Source organism: Melospiza georgiana, chromosome 6, assembly GCF_028018845.1.
Source record: "Melospiza georgiana isolate bMelGeo1 chromosome 6, bMelGeo1.pri, whole genome shotgun sequence".
NCBI lineage: Eukaryota > Metazoa > Chordata > Aves > Passeriformes > Passerellidae > Melospiza > Melospiza georgiana.
This window is the reverse complement of record NC_080435.1, coordinates 52,086,330-52,101,385: the sequence shown is the minus strand read 5'-3', so window position 1 is coordinate 52,101,385 and position 15,056 is coordinate 52,086,330. Positions and strand designations below refer to the sequence as shown.

The 15,056-nt window shown below is 45.1% G+C and overlaps 2 protein-coding genes across 6 annotated transcripts in view; both read right to left on the bottom strand.

Annotated features, from left to right (window-relative positions):
* Positions 1–2,939, bottom strand: part of EVL (Enah/Vasp-like) — a 147,545-nt gene extending 144,606 nt beyond the window's left edge. The window contains exon 1 of the mRNA XM_058027125.1: positions 2,880–2,939. Coding sequence (XP_057883108.1) covers positions 2,880–2,884 — 5 coding nt within the window. The 5' untranslated portion in view covers positions 2,885–2,939. The remainder of the gene's footprint in view (positions 1–2,879) is intronic.
* Positions 2,940–12,618: 9,679 nt separating this feature from the next.
* The window catches only part of EML1 (EMAP like 1), a 123,979-nt gene continuing 121,541 nt past the window's right edge, over positions 12,619–15,056 (bottom strand). For all 5 annotated transcript variants that reach the window (XM_058025442.1, XM_058025440.1, XM_058025441.1 and 2 more), the window contains 2 exons: positions 14,453–14,583; positions 12,619–14,168 (listed from right to left, as the gene is read on the bottom strand). In XM_058025442.1, coding sequence (XP_057881425.1) covers positions 14,043–14,168; positions 14,453–14,583 — 257 coding nt within the window. In that variant the 3' untranslated portion in view covers positions 12,619–14,042. The remainder of the gene's footprint in view (positions 14,169–14,452; positions 14,584–15,056) is intronic.

Here is a 15,056-nt window from a genome sequence, read left to right as displayed (position 1 = left end):
CAGAGAGCAAATGCACACTCACTACAGCCACGGCAAAAAGAGAGATGGATTTTGTCAGGGACACACACAAAATGCTATGTCTGGTTTTTATTTTTAAGAATAGGGGCCACTAAAACACAGATGCCTTATAAACTACAGGTATGACTAAGAAATTACAGGTTATGCCTCTGTTGACAGAATGTAAAAGTCTTATTTTCAGCCACAGTGATATTCATAGACATTTTCCCAAACATGAGCTAATTCTGTTACTTCTAAGAATAAATGAATATCCACTGTCAAATAACCACTACATTTCTTGTACTAAAGCAGTATTTTTGTGTACTAAAAAATAATAACACCTCTGCACTTTAGCATTTTCCACACAGGGATCCTAATCTGTTTCTGAGGCAAAACATCTATTATAACCTGTTTTATTACTAAGGTGGTTGGTACACCCACTATTCACACACTTCATACCTTTGAGGTGAAGACATAAAGAATTACCAAAAAATAGAAACAATCACATAAATGCAACAGTGCAAAGATTAGCATTGTAATCCATTCACCACAAAAAGCAGTATAAATAAAACACACATGCTTAAGCAAATGTTTCAAGGAGGTTTTTATTAAATGATTATGTAGCCTGCCAGGGTATTTTGGAATTATACAGCCTGTATTTATTAAACAAGAATTGTTATTGGAAAAGGTTTTAGGTGATTTACAGGCATATATTTACTGACAATCTATTCAGTAATGTCTGTATATGCAAGGGAAAAAAATCTGTAATGGAAGCGTTTAAAAACAGGAATCCATTAAAAAATCCAACAAAATAATAATGTGCATTAAGTATGAAAGTGGTATTTATAACAAAAGGCCACTAAGTGTGGCGCACCTGCAGATGCCAAGTGTCCCGTGGGGACAGGAAAGGGCAGCTGCCCAAGGACACGACACACCAGCAGCACCCACAGACCAGCCCTGGCTGCCCCAGGTACAGCAGGGGCAGCCTGGGGGTGCAGCCTAGAGAAGCACCCCCCCTCACTGTCAGAAGAGAGGATATGGGGAAGTTCTGGAGCCTCTCCTGGAGTTCAGCTGCTTTTTCCTCCCAAAACACCCTGTGGCTGACCTCCTGTGAGAGTGCCCTAGCTCTCCTGGTGGGGATCACTCTGGGTACATCATGATACCCTAATTCACAGTCTGTCTTGGTGGGCCTCTCCCCCTATTCCCTCTTCCAACAAAAAGTGCAACCACCAACTGTGGAAGTTCATGTGGAGCAGGACATCTCCAATGGGGGAAACCCAACATGGCTGCAGCCTTCCAATCTGCCCATGGTGCCTCCCTGGGGTGAAAGGTGGGCTTATGAGCCAGTAAATAAACTTTCCTTCTTCCTGGAAGAGCTCTCGCAACCCTTCTGCACGGGGCAAGAATTCTCCCAGCTGTGCTCCCAAGTGAGCAGGAGGGAGCAAGGGAACATTTCCCCACCATCTGTTGCGTTTGATGACTTCTCCCCACAGGTCTCTGACTTGCATTCTGAGCACGCCAGGTGAGAGTGATGCAGACACACCTTTTGTGTGGAGACCAGACACACACGGCCACAGACACATGACACAGCAGCTCTGTGTGCTCCCCAAGAATGCAATTTTAAGCAAGTGAGAAAAATTAATGGTAATGTAAATGGCAAAAAAAAAAAAAAAAAAAAAAAAAAAAATGATGCATCTCCAAGTCTTCAGCACACATGATGGTGCCAGGAGTAAATGTAACTGTAAATGCAGGCAAAGGCTTTTCTGGACTCCCACTGCACTTGCTAGGAGCAATGCCAACCCTGCAATTCAGGAATCAGGCACCACAGAAACATATCTGGCTTCAAACTGTTATTTCCATTTTTAAGGGTTCCCAGAGCAATTTCACTTTGCTAAAGATAATTGTTAAGTGGGAAAATTCACTAGTGTTAAAGATGAATCAGGGACTGGGTTGCTCCGAGATACTGACAGCTCAAGCGAACTCAAATAAATGAGGAAAGAGAGAGGTTTGGACGAGTATAAACCACAGCAAATAACGCTTCCCCTCCACCCTTCCACCAGGAAATTGGGTTGGCGGGGCTTTTTTGTCCTTCCTTTCACAACTGACAAACTGACCTCGGGAAAATTACGAGCTGTAGCATCCCTGCTGCCTGAGGAGAGGGAGACTGGAGATCCGGCACGGCCCATGCTGGATGCTCCTGAGCAATAAATATCCCATCTCCGCTCCTGCGGGGCACTCCTCGTTCCCCTCCTCGCACCCCGCTCTCCCCGTCCGGGCTCCTCCGCCCGACGGAGCTCTCGCTGTCACCCCGGGCTGCACGGCCCGGCCCTACCGGGCGGATCCCGGCTGCGGGCCGGCATCACCGGGCAGACACCAACAGCAGGGCACGGCATCACCCGGCTGATACCAACAGCAGGGCACGGCATCACCGGGCAGACACCAACAGCAGGGCACGGCATCACCGGGCAGATTCCGGCCGCACGGTCCGGCAGCACCGGGCACATCCCTGGCTGAAGGACACGCCAGCACCGGGCACATCCCGGCTGCGTGGCACCGCAGCACCGGGCACATCCCAGCATTAGGGCACAGCAGCAGCGGGCAGATCCTGGCTGCACACCGAGGCAGTTTCACAGGCGCTTACAGCCTTTTGTAAGCGCCAGATAATCTGTCAGATGGACTTAGGCACTGACAGTCAAACATGCCAAAAACGTCACCACCCACTCCTGCTATCCATCCGGTGAAGGACTAGGAAGCGCCGCATTGCTTAACCTCTCCTCCGCCTTCCTCTCGCACAGGAAATCCCCACCCCAACGGCGTGACACCGCCGCGGGCACAGCGATCCCCCGCCGCCGCCCTGCCCGGCACAGCCCGCCCGCACTCACCTCATCTTCCCGGCGGGGCGCGGCGGCGGCCGGGGCCGGAGCGGGGCCGGGACCGGGCGGTGGCGGCGGCGGGACGGGGGGGCTCCGGCGGCGGCGCCGCCCCAGCGGCAGCGCCGGGCCCCGGGGCGCTAGCCGGGCAGCGCGGCGCCGGGCAGCCCCTCCGCCGGCCCGGCCATGTTGCCGGCTCCCGCCCGGCTGCGCTGTGTCTGTGTGTGTCTGTGTGTGTGGGCAGGACAAAGCAGCGCCGCCGCCGCTGCCGCCCGCCCCGCTCCGCTCCCACGCGCGGCGGGGCCGCGCCGCCCCCCCGCCCCGCCCCGCGCCGCCGCCGCCCCCGCCGCGGGTGTCGGGGGGAGCCCCGGCCCTGCCCGGCCCCGCCGCGGGTGTCGGGGGGAGCCCCGGCCCTGCCCAGCCCGGCCTGGCCCCGCCGCGGGTGTCGGGGGCAGCCGCGGCCCTGCCCGGTTCCCCGCCCGGCGCAGGTGGGGCGGGAGCGGCCCCGCACCGTGCGCGGCTCCGAGCGGCGGCTCCGGGCTCCGCCGAGCCCCTCGGCCGGTGCCGGTGCCGGTGCGAGGTCCCCGAACCGTTCCCGGCTGGAGCGGGGCAGTGCCGGGGTTGGAGACCTCCCCTCTCCACAGGGCTGTCCTGTGCGGGCACAGAACCGGTGCTTTTGTGGGTAGAAGCAGGAACAGAAATGGCATTTCCAGCTAGCACCGGAGTGCAGCTGTGTTTCCTGCTCCTTCACCCTTCCCACTTGTCCCAACGAGTGTCCTTGCGATCTCTCCTGCCCTGCTTCCAGCCTCGTCCTTTCTCCACACCTTCCCACCACCTGCCTTCAAATCCTGTGTTTCTCCCACCCAAATCTCCTCCCCATTCCACATCCCAGTCCCGTCCCTAACCTGCTGCCCTTCTCCTTCCAGTCACCTCCTGCCAACTCCCCTGTGCAGCCCAAACCACAGGGTGATGATATTGACGAGGTTCAGAGCCTGGAACTTCCCTTGTGTCTCTCCATGTCTCTTTACCTCCTGCCATGCAACACCCAGTAGAAAAAAGATTATCTTGAAATTGGTACCACTTGAATATCCTCAAGGATCTGCCATGATACAGGACAAAATTATGCAGTTGTTTCTCAGATCTTCCATCACCATAACTTGTTTGCCATTTCTCAAGAGGAAAGGCTCTTCACTCTGACTCTCTAGCTGTCCCACAGAGATGGGAGATGTCTCACTGATCTCTCCCAGCTCTGCATCACCCAGTTTAGACACAAAACCCCCCAAACAACCATGTAATCCAAGAGCAAGCAGTGGGTATGCACATGGTCTGTCTGGTGCAGAAAAGGCTTTTGGCCCTCTTCTCCCTTTCCCTGTGTGTCTGTATCCCAATTAACACTGCCCCCATCATTCCCTGAGACCCACCTCCATCCATGTGTGCCATGAAGGGCAAGGGAGCTGCAGCCCCTGTCTGTGTGTGGGGGTGGATTTGGGAAGGTGCAGCCAGTGTGGCTGGGGAAGGTGGGAATCAGCAATTAGCAATCTGGGCAGTGTGGCTGGGAGGGTGGGCTCTGGGCAGTGCCTATGGTGCCAAGCCGTGTGGGGGCTCAGGGGAATGTGCCCATGGTGCAGAGCAGACTGTGGGGCTGCACAGGAGGTGACCAGGTGTGGCACAGAATGCGCAGGAGATGAAGAGCAAAGCAATAGGGGCCATTTTCCACATTAATACTTTACATTTTTATTTCAATTTCTCTGAAAAGTTTATATACTCATACCAATACAACACTTTTACTGTAGTGGTAACCTATGCCACCAGAATAAATGTTGCAAAAATCAAGCCCATAGATTTGATGCCCTACAGAGCTCTTTCACCACTGGCTTGTCTGGCTTTGCTGCAGCTGTCCACTGCAGCTCCATACCAAATAAAATATACTACAATAATAACAACAAAAATATGACACAACAAACCCCATGGTAGTAATCACGTAAATGATTTTTATTCAAGGCCATGCTTGTTTCTTGGTCACTAATACATATATCTGCTGTTTTCAATGATCATTAATATGTTAAAAAAATAATTAGAGACAGGGTTACTGAAGGGTTGGGGGGAGGGAACCTGCAGCACTCCTGTGCTCACAATCACAACTCCCAGTTCGTGATTTCCCTGTCCCACAGAAGGCCTGCTCCATCCTCTTCCCAAGCAACCCCACCAATGGATCTAAGCTCACTTCAGATAGTGAGGGTCTCCTAAAGAAGCTGCTTCCCTTACATCTAAGGGGCCTCCTTGTTTGTTTGAAACCAAAACTTACAGTCCTTTCTTATTAGCATTTATCCTAAATCTCCTAGGAGGCACAATATGTTGCTTGTGTAAAGGAACAATTGTGTCAGACCACGGATCTGAGATGCAGTCTCCCCCAAGTGACAGTGGCTTGGAGAAACTCATTCACCTAATTTGTGATGAGGTTGCTGAAGGTAGTAAGCAAATGAAGAAATAATGAGCAAAAATAAAACCTATTTTCTTATTACTATCATCTGACTAATCCTTTAGAGTGTGGGTCACTGACTAGCTCATGGGACATATGGGAGACAGCATAAGGCAGGGAGGACACTTATTAAACTAGGGTTTCATGGTAATACTATGAATTTAAGACTTGATTAAAATAGAAAACCCATATGTAATTTCACTGATAATCTGTTTTTTAAAAATATAGTTTACTTAAGATAGGCTTATACAGGCACAAATCAAATAAGCAAATAAATTTATGTAAATCATACTGTGTTTGAGACATAAACTAGAATGTTTTGTTTTATAGAAGCAGAACTGTCTTCTGCAAAGACTTTTATCTCTGCACCTTGGCAGCACAGCACAAAGGGGCACAAAGAGCTGAAACCACCACGTGCCCCAGTACGGACACATCCAGCCCTGGCAGCTGCCCACAGGGGACTGCAAACCACTGGGTAAGGACAGGGGGGGCTTCTGCCACTCCCCACTCTGTACCTGCACTGCTCCTGGGCACAGCTGCTCTCTGTCCCTGGGCAGGCTGCAACACCTCACTGCATATAAACTTGTGCAGCATCGACCCTTGCAAAGGGTTGGGAGGCTTAATTGCCCATGAGGTGGCTGAGAAGTGATGCAGAAATGCAGTGAGGTTACTAGACTAGACAATTGTATTTGCTGTTTTATTTATTCTTACAGAAAGAAGCAAGAGAGGAATGACAGATACCAATCTTGCGGGCGACTAACAGCACAAAAATAGAACAGCATTAAAAATCTTTCTTGTATCAGAATCCATGAGACTTCCTTATCAATATTCATTGGTTGACCAGCAGATCACTGTGTTGACAGAAAGACATCACTGGACCATGTAGTAATTGCTTGGCTGGGACAAATCTGACATTACATTGCAATCAGAACTGTATGTCTTCTAAGAGATTTAAAGCTGGTAATTTGTATTGACAGTTATCTAGTCCTTGTACTCTTGTTAATTCACCTGCTCTTTGCCCAAGGGGAAATCCTGACCCTCCAGGGTGGTCTCCATCCTGCTAGACTCATTGGTCTTCCCTCTTCCCATTGCACCTCTCCCTGTCTGCAAATTCTCCTGCAGAGCCCAGCACAGACCTGCACAAGAGAAGCGCTGTCCCTACAAATGCACCTTTCCTGGCTGAGACCTCCTGCATGGCAAACCCTGATGGCCTCTGGGTCCTGCTGCAATAACTGCCCTGGGGCCTGCTCTGTTTGTTGTTTCAGAGATTTCATGCTAGAGGGGAGGAGGAGGAACAGGATGCCCTCCTTATGCAGTCACACAGCCTGGGGCAACATCCTCTGTAAACATCCTCCTATCAGGAGCTCAAGGTCATCCAGCTGTTTCTCTCAGACGCCCCATGCCATGTCCAGGCTGGTGCAGCAAGAGCCTTGTGGTCATTTTTTCCCACTGAATTTGTCCAGCTCAGAGCTTTCTCTTGACACTCTGGCACTTTCTTGTGGACTTGTCCACAAAACGACCTCTTTTCAAGGAAAACAAATGTCCAAAGCTTGTTTTACACACTTACTATTGGAAGGCTTTTCCTAAGCAAGGAGGATTTAACCTTGTGAAAGTGACCCTTGAGTAGAACTAATTATATCAATTCATTATATCACATCCACTAATATATATATGCTTTTATTCCTAGAAGGAATTGTCCCTCAGACAGTAACGTGACTCAGAACTTTTGCCAAAGATGAAGTTATACAATTTCACAGACACTTCACTGAGGCAGTAAGAATGTGATTTCCAATTTCAGGCGCAAAACAAGAGTCAAAGATTCCCAAAATTCAGAGAAGATCAGTCCTGGATGTTGGGTTTTCACCATCACCACATCCCTATAATCTTTGGCACCATTTGGAAAAGGAGTGGCAGCCCAAAGGAGCCACTCACTGTCTGCACCTGGATTCCCTTAGCAATACTTCATCCAGTTCTGGGATGAAGAAGAAAGGATGAGAAGAGAGTGGAACAAAGAATCAGGTAGCAGAAGAGTGTAGCAGCTGCTAAAGGGAATGGGAAAATGGAGACCACAGAAAAATGAAGGAATTAATCAGTTTGGAATTTTTATTTTTGCAAGAAAAGGAGAGAAAAGGAAATTACATGAAAAGGGAAAAAATGAGGAAATAATGAAGAAGGGAAAGAAGTAAAATAGGAAAAGGCAGAGAATAAGTAGGAAAAATAGACTGTTGATATACTTGAATTCAACTTTATTACAGTTCCTCCAGTGAAGATGGGAGTCCATCTTTGCTTTCAGGGAGATAGTCAGTGCCTCCTCTTGGAAAGGGAGGAGCTCACTGGCACTTTTATTTTTCCTGTTATGCCTTCAGAGAGCAGGGTTTACAGTCACTGGGGAGGCTGGAGCAGGAAGCTGCAGACTGCCAGGCAGCAGGGAGGAGCTGTGCCTCACAGGCAGGCCCTGGGGACCTGCTCCAGGCCAAAGGTGGCATTCCCTGTCACCCAGAGCCAGTGGGAAGGGAGCTGGCACAGGGGAGGTGCTCTGCTCCCCAGGCCAGGGGCACTGGGGCTCTCCAGGCTGCTGAGGCTGCCTGTGGCCGCGTTTTCTGCTGAGCAGGAGCTGCACATACGGGAAATGCCACAGGGCTTTTCACTGGGGCTGAGCCTCCTGTCAGCTCCCTCTGCAACTGTTCGAGTAGACAGAGACTCTCAGACAGAGCTCAGCTTCTGCTCTTCTTAGAGGTTGTAAAGAGGCCAAAACACTTGAACCTCTGGTGCAATAACTTTCCCTGTGGTTATACACTGATGTCATAAATTTGATGTAATAATGCCAATGAAAGCTGATGAAAAGGAGAAGCAGGGCAGGGAGGAAGGAACCCTAAAATGATGACATTTATCTCAATGAGAAACTGAATCCAGAAAGAACAGCCAGGCAATTGATTTTTTAGAGAGGAGCTCTCTTCAGGCTCATGCAGACTGTTCCCCCTTCAGCACATCTCTGCAGTGCATGGGCAAATCAAGGCAACAGCAAATTACAATAATCTAACGTGGCTGCAGAACTCACCCAGGCTTTTTAATTTTTTCTTTCTAACCATAATGACTGAACAGCCTGAAGGAGATTTCTTTATCCTGCAACCTGGAATTTGGAGCAACTGTAGCTCGTGTAGCACTGACAGAATTCACAGAGCAGATGAATTTGCTTCCCTCTGGCTACATGCTTATTCTAGGTAATTCCAAAGGGCAGATTTAAAAAATGTTCATCTCTTACAAGCTCGCTCATAATAAAAACCCATTCAGTTGCATAGAGACCCAGAAAACAGGTCATCATTCCTATGGTTCTGAGTTCAGCACCTCAGACTAGACCCAAAGAGGCAGCCTTTAAGGACAAATATGTCCACTACAAACAAATAGAAATGTCTAAATTCCTTTAGCGTAGTCAGCCAGAAGATGGTAGAATCAAACCTCTGTGAAGCTGGTGGGGAGGAACCACTTGAGTCCAAGACATGAAGCTTTCCTAACAAGACAGGCAAAATGTGAGGTCCAAAGGAGTGCCTACAGCGTTAGGTGACACTGACAGGCCCTGGTGAAATGAGGCTCTTTCCTGTACTTCCACATTTGGCAGGAAATGGGGGGATCCACAGTGCTGTGACCCATCCTGACTGACACAGGTCTCTGAAGTGGCTTTTGAGCATTAGCCCATTGCTATCACTGCTGACTCAAAAAAGTCCTGTTGGACTCAGAGCTAGATGGCAGCTTTGGCTGCACTGCCATTGATGCCTCCATGCAAATTGTCACTTGGTCTTCTGCCATTATTTAATGAATTCAGGGGGCAGAGTAGTTCCATTAAGAAAAATTAAATTGCCACAGAAGTTCATGACTAAGGAGAACCATAAATCTCTCCCAGCAAGAGCGTGAACTGCCAATGTCCTCACTCAGCCAGCAGCCTCCATCCACATGCAGATATCTGGGAGTGGTTCTGTCCCTCCTTCCCCAGGAGCTGCCTCCTCATCTCCCATCTCTGGATGAGGAGGGGCCCTGGCTTGAGGCAGCTCCTGTGCAGGGCAGGCTGCTGAGCTGGGGCTGCATGGCAGTGACCAGACTGCCCCGGCACAGCTGTGAATCCTGGCCAGCAACGGGAGAAGAGGATTTCAGTTCAGGCTTCCCATAATTCTGTTCTTTCCACAAGTAATTAAAGTGACATTTTCCTTGCCATCTGTAGGATTTTTTGAGGATGCAAGTGAGTGATCTGTCAACAGCCCCGTTTCCAGTAGAAAACAGAGCAACAAGACTGCCTGCTTCCCTGAGCGGAACCAGAAGAAATTAAAAATGCCAACCCTTGCAAAAATGGGACTGTTTTGCCCTTGCAAGTTCTTGCACATGAATAATTCTGAAGGAAAATAATATCCTCTAATATTAAATCTTCTGAAGAATAAAAATCATCCAAACATTTCACATAGGAAATATGACCTTGAATTAACTAACCCCATATTAATTACAATAGTAAAAAATCCATTTTAACAAAATTGATTTGCTCCACAAGGAATTTTTCAAAAGAATTTGAAATGGCAGGGTTTTTTTAATTCACCAGCATTACAAAAACTATTTTCTTTTACATTTATCACCTTCTTTCCTTTTTCTTTTTAACTTATTTTTAATATAGTGACTGGTTTTTGTAGAGCTTATCTGTTGGAAATTGTTAATACCTCTCAGGTTTCACCAACCTGTCAAAACTGAGCACTATCAGAAAGATTTATGTAATAATAATCTTCAAGGAAATAATTAAAATACTACATATTGGATTAAGTTGAAAGAGGCCATAGTTTTGATATCATACAAATAGGCATCCTTTCTGAGTAAATTAAATATATGAAGACAGATAGAAGAGGCAAACAAAATAATGAAAATCTCTACTTGGAATTGGGCAATGATCCTAAAAACCAGATTGAGTCTATGTTTATTTTATAAGTGTGTAAAAGAGGAAGAAGGAAGTATTTTGAAAGCATTTGTATTGTTTTCTGAATAACTTAAGACTTAAGAGAATAGATAGTATCAACTTTAGTAGCTAACCACTTTGAATACTCTAACAGAGAAGCATTACCCAAGTACATGCTCACCAGTTTGGACAAATATGACAATCATACTGTTGGAGTGAGTATAGGATCCCAAATCCCTTTGCTAAATGACACAGAACAGAGAAAAAAAAATCCTTACCCTAAAAATATTTCAAAGTCTAAGAACATGGTGCAAATTAGAAGCTGCTCACAGACAAACAGACAATTAAGAAACAATGGGACAGTGCTGGTGCCCTGTGTCCCCACTCAGGGAGGTGGCATTGCAGGGAGAAAGGGCTGGAAGCAGATGCACTCACTGATATCCTGAAATACAAGTCACAGAAGTGTGAACAGAGGTACAATAAGGAACCAGAAGCACAGCCCCAAAACTATCAGAGAGGTAATCAGAGCCACTGGCTTTATGAGCAGGTAAGGGCAGCAACATGTGCCAGTCAGGGATGCTGTCCTGGGAGCTGAACAGTAATGCTGGAATGAAGGGAAGAAAAGCAAGAAATGGGAACTGAAACCAAAGGAAGTTGAAGGGGAATATCTGAATGTTTTGTAGACAATAGCAATACAAAAAAGACACGAAAAGATGAGACTCTTCTTTGAGAAACACTGCAGCTACTGCACCCAGGATGAGGGGAGGGAACAGACAGAGGCAGAAGAATGAGGGGAGGGAACAGACAGAGGCAGAAGCCCAGGTGTATCTTCAGCCATGGACTTCAGACCAGCCTTATGCTCTGTGGCAGGGCAGGAAAAGAGAGCTGCTGCAGACAGAGTGTCAGGTAAAGAATTCAGGTGTTTTTGAGAGAATAAAATACACAAAGCTCTTTCTTTATTTTATTTTATATTGTTCCCTTTTTCTTGTAAAGTGAAAAAGAAGACACTCCTGAGAAAACAAATAAATGCAAGAACAAAGGAACAAGGATGGAAGAGAGGAGAGCTGAAGATTAGCTGTAACAATGGCAAAATTGTGTAGAGTTTCCTGGATAAAGAAAGGAGAATAACAGTCATCAAACAGATATTTGGCTTAAGACATTACCCACCATTTGCCAATTCAGCTAATACATTTATCAGGTTTTCATAGAGGAACAAAGACACATTTAACAGAAAAAGTTAGGAACAGAGGAGCAGCAGAGACACAGATGGGATGGGATTGTTGAAAAGCCCTTTGATCAGTAACCCTAGGGATGAACTTGCAGTATTCCTCATCTATTTCTTCTAAAGGATAACAGTTTAAAATTAAAAAGGGATCACAAATGCTTTACTATATCCCAAGAGTAGCACTATGTGAGAAGGATAAAAGGGAATGAGCCAAGCCAATTTGCAACTCCTGTTTTCTCTGCTGCAAGTAGTGACAAGTCATCTACAGTTCCAAAAGCAGAAAACCTGAAAGCACCCCATTTGCAAAAGCATATTAAAAAAAAATTAAAAATCAACAGAAGGCATTGTGGGTAACCAAGCATTCAGACAGTGAAAATCTGCCACTAGTGTGTTTTGGACTCTTATGACTGAGTTAACCTTAGAAAGGGCAAGGGTATTGTGCTTTAGCTTCACACATTTCAAGAGGAGGCAGATAACCATCACTATTAAAAAAAGTTGTTCCAGTGCTCCTTTGGCCATTTATTTTTCACATTGCACAGCTAGATCAGAAACTGAGGAAACAGGATTTTTGTCTGCATTGGTTGTTGTGTCCCAGCTGGGTTCTGCTTATGGCCACAATAACTCTTTGTGCTGGTGCACAGGGTCAGAGTAACCAGCTGGGATCAAGACCTCTGCCTGCAGCGACAGCGCCAGGTAACATCAGGGTAAAGTGACCCTGACACCATGGCCTGCAAAGGTCTTGCCTGAGGACAAGTTCCTAGCACAGAAATTGTCAGGAGCATAAATCTGAGCAGTGGAAGAACATTCCACCAGCTGAGCACCCAGAAATTGGAGATGTGCACTGGGAGGCAGGACCAAGGCAGTGTGTAGGCGAGGGCATGTGGTGTGTCCTTCCTGCTGTAAAGCTGGAGTTTCACTCCCAGGTATGTATTGTCATCATGTCCCCAGGGTCATGGGCACACATAAAATTATGTACCCCAAAATCTACATTCTACTGCCAACTGTTTTCAAATGCATCTCTAAATGAGAAATCACAAATGTGTGTTGTTAACTAAAAGCCTGTCTCTTTATCATGCTCAAACAAAGACACCTTACTAAACAAGAAGAATGCATTGAGAAGTCACTTTAATACATGTTTATTGGTGTCCTGCACTTTCAGTGTAGGAGGTTGGAGATGTAATAAAAAAGTTTCAAAATTTATTGGTTCAATTTCATTTAAATCACTCTAAACAACCAGTGCTTTAGAGTTCAGAGAATTAACATTTACTGTCCATTACAAGCAAAATTTTAATATTACTTTTTGCGAGTCCACTTAGAACTCTTCTTTTAAAATTCTTCAGATACATTCCTCATAGTAAACAATACATTTCAATCTGTGTCACAATCAACATTGATAAGGCCTTCTTAACCATTTTATACCACCTCCACTGTTACTTCATTGCAAAACACAATCTTATTTCATACTATAAATACCCATCCATGCACAAAACACAGGGGCAAGAAGTTACACATTAATATTTCATGTATGCTTCCAAGTCTTCCTTTACCCTCTGCAGGTTTATGGTACACTTAAAAAGATATCTTTAGACTTGGTCTACTTGGTCTTAAAATACAAATATACAGTATCCATAAGCATAAAAAAGTAAAGCTAGATGGCCTTACCATTTGTTATGAACTGCTAAAATCTTATACATGTACAATATAGCATCATGCTGATTAATATACATATTAGTTAAATATATAAGCCAATAATGGGGATGTGGCCAAGCTTTATTGGTTTGTTTTCAAAAAGAAATTTTTCATATACAAGTAAAAAGACTTTTAATTTAAATTCATATGGACTACCTGAACCACACAGACATCTGTATGCCCTGCTGAAAAATTCAGGTCAAACTGGGACAAAGCCTGCTGATTCATTGGAAAAGGAACACAACTCCTCATGGGTGACACCCACAGTGTGCTGTTACCAGGAGAATGCAAATTTACCAGCATTCACATTTTCAGGTCTAGAACACTAATTTTTGCATCTTAAATTGCAGTTTATACTTTATGTATCTATTCATCAGCCTCCAGCAGAAACAGTTCAGTACCTTGACATTGTCATAGATTTTTCTATATAAGTAGATATATAGTACAAAGTGTAGATAGTGAAACGAATAAGCACATATATACAGTCTTTGAAAGGCAATTTTTGTGACCAGTTTAGCAGTGTTTATAGAAAACATTTAAGGTAGTCACATTCTGCTGATACCACTGTATTGCAAACTGTCAAGCCACATTTCTTATATTAAACTTGTACTGCATTGTATATTGTACAACAGAGAACGATCAATCTTAAGGTGTGACACAATGAAAAACAATACTAGACTGAGTAAGGTAACCAGCACAGGGCTTAATTTTCCTGAGGTTTGTAAGAATTTTTTAAACAAAAATCACAGTGACCAGGCTAAACTGCAAACATACTGTTAAGTTTTAAATATACAGTTTATACATAAGTTCTGTGCATGGTCGACTCAACTGTGTATGTTCATGCTGATGTTTCCTTTAAATGACTCGCCACTGCATAATACTTGTGTCCTTTCCTCCTGTGGAGATGAGGTGGGTGTCTTCACAGAGAAAATCTACATTAGTTACATGACTACTGTGTCCACCATACACGTGGCTTGGAGCCTAGAAAACACCATATTAGTGAGAATAAAAGCATCTCATTAGAACATTCAAGCAACAATAAAACTAAGGCATCATGGCATTCTCTTGAAGTATTTTAATATTAAATTAACTTTTAACTTTAATTATTGTCTCAATCAACTTTAAATAAATCCTTTAGATGTACAAAACGCCCCATTCTTCCTGTTCTGATGTGTTTTGGGGTTTGGGTCTTTTTTTGTTCAAAGAAAACAACATTTAATGCATTTGTGCAAACTACAAGAGTAAATTTTTGGGAAATACCTTACCCTGAACTGTGAGCATGGGTATGAGAAGAGATGTACTTTGCCAAAGTCATCTCCTGTTGATAGCAGTTTTCTCCCGTGGGATCGACAGACAGCGTTGATGTCTGTGCCATCTGAACCTTCAGGCCACACACCTGAAACACAGAGGGACTCATTAAAGGCTTTGATACAGGAAATAAAAGTGACAGCCTAAGTTTCTGTTAAAATGTTAATAAAGGATGATTTGTTTAAGGAAAAGAAAAACCTATAAAAATAACTGCATCTGAGTCAGAATGTGTACTTCCACACCAGCTAAAGTCCAAATCCTAAGAGGGAATCAAACACATAAAAAACCACTTTATTCCCTCTAGACAGCAAAGTGCTTTGTACTCTGAGAAGATGCATTCTGCTGAATAAGTCATGTGCCTGAGCCTGAAAGAATTTTCATATGGTTATGTGGAAAATTAACAGTTACTGCCTTTATTTTCCCTTCTCCTTATGTATGAGTTAATAGACTTTTTTCATATTACACAGGTACATTTTTTAGACTAGAATATGATCCAAAAGTAATTTCTTCATATTACTAAAATCTAAAGTCTATGAAAAAAGACATTCTATAGTTTAAATT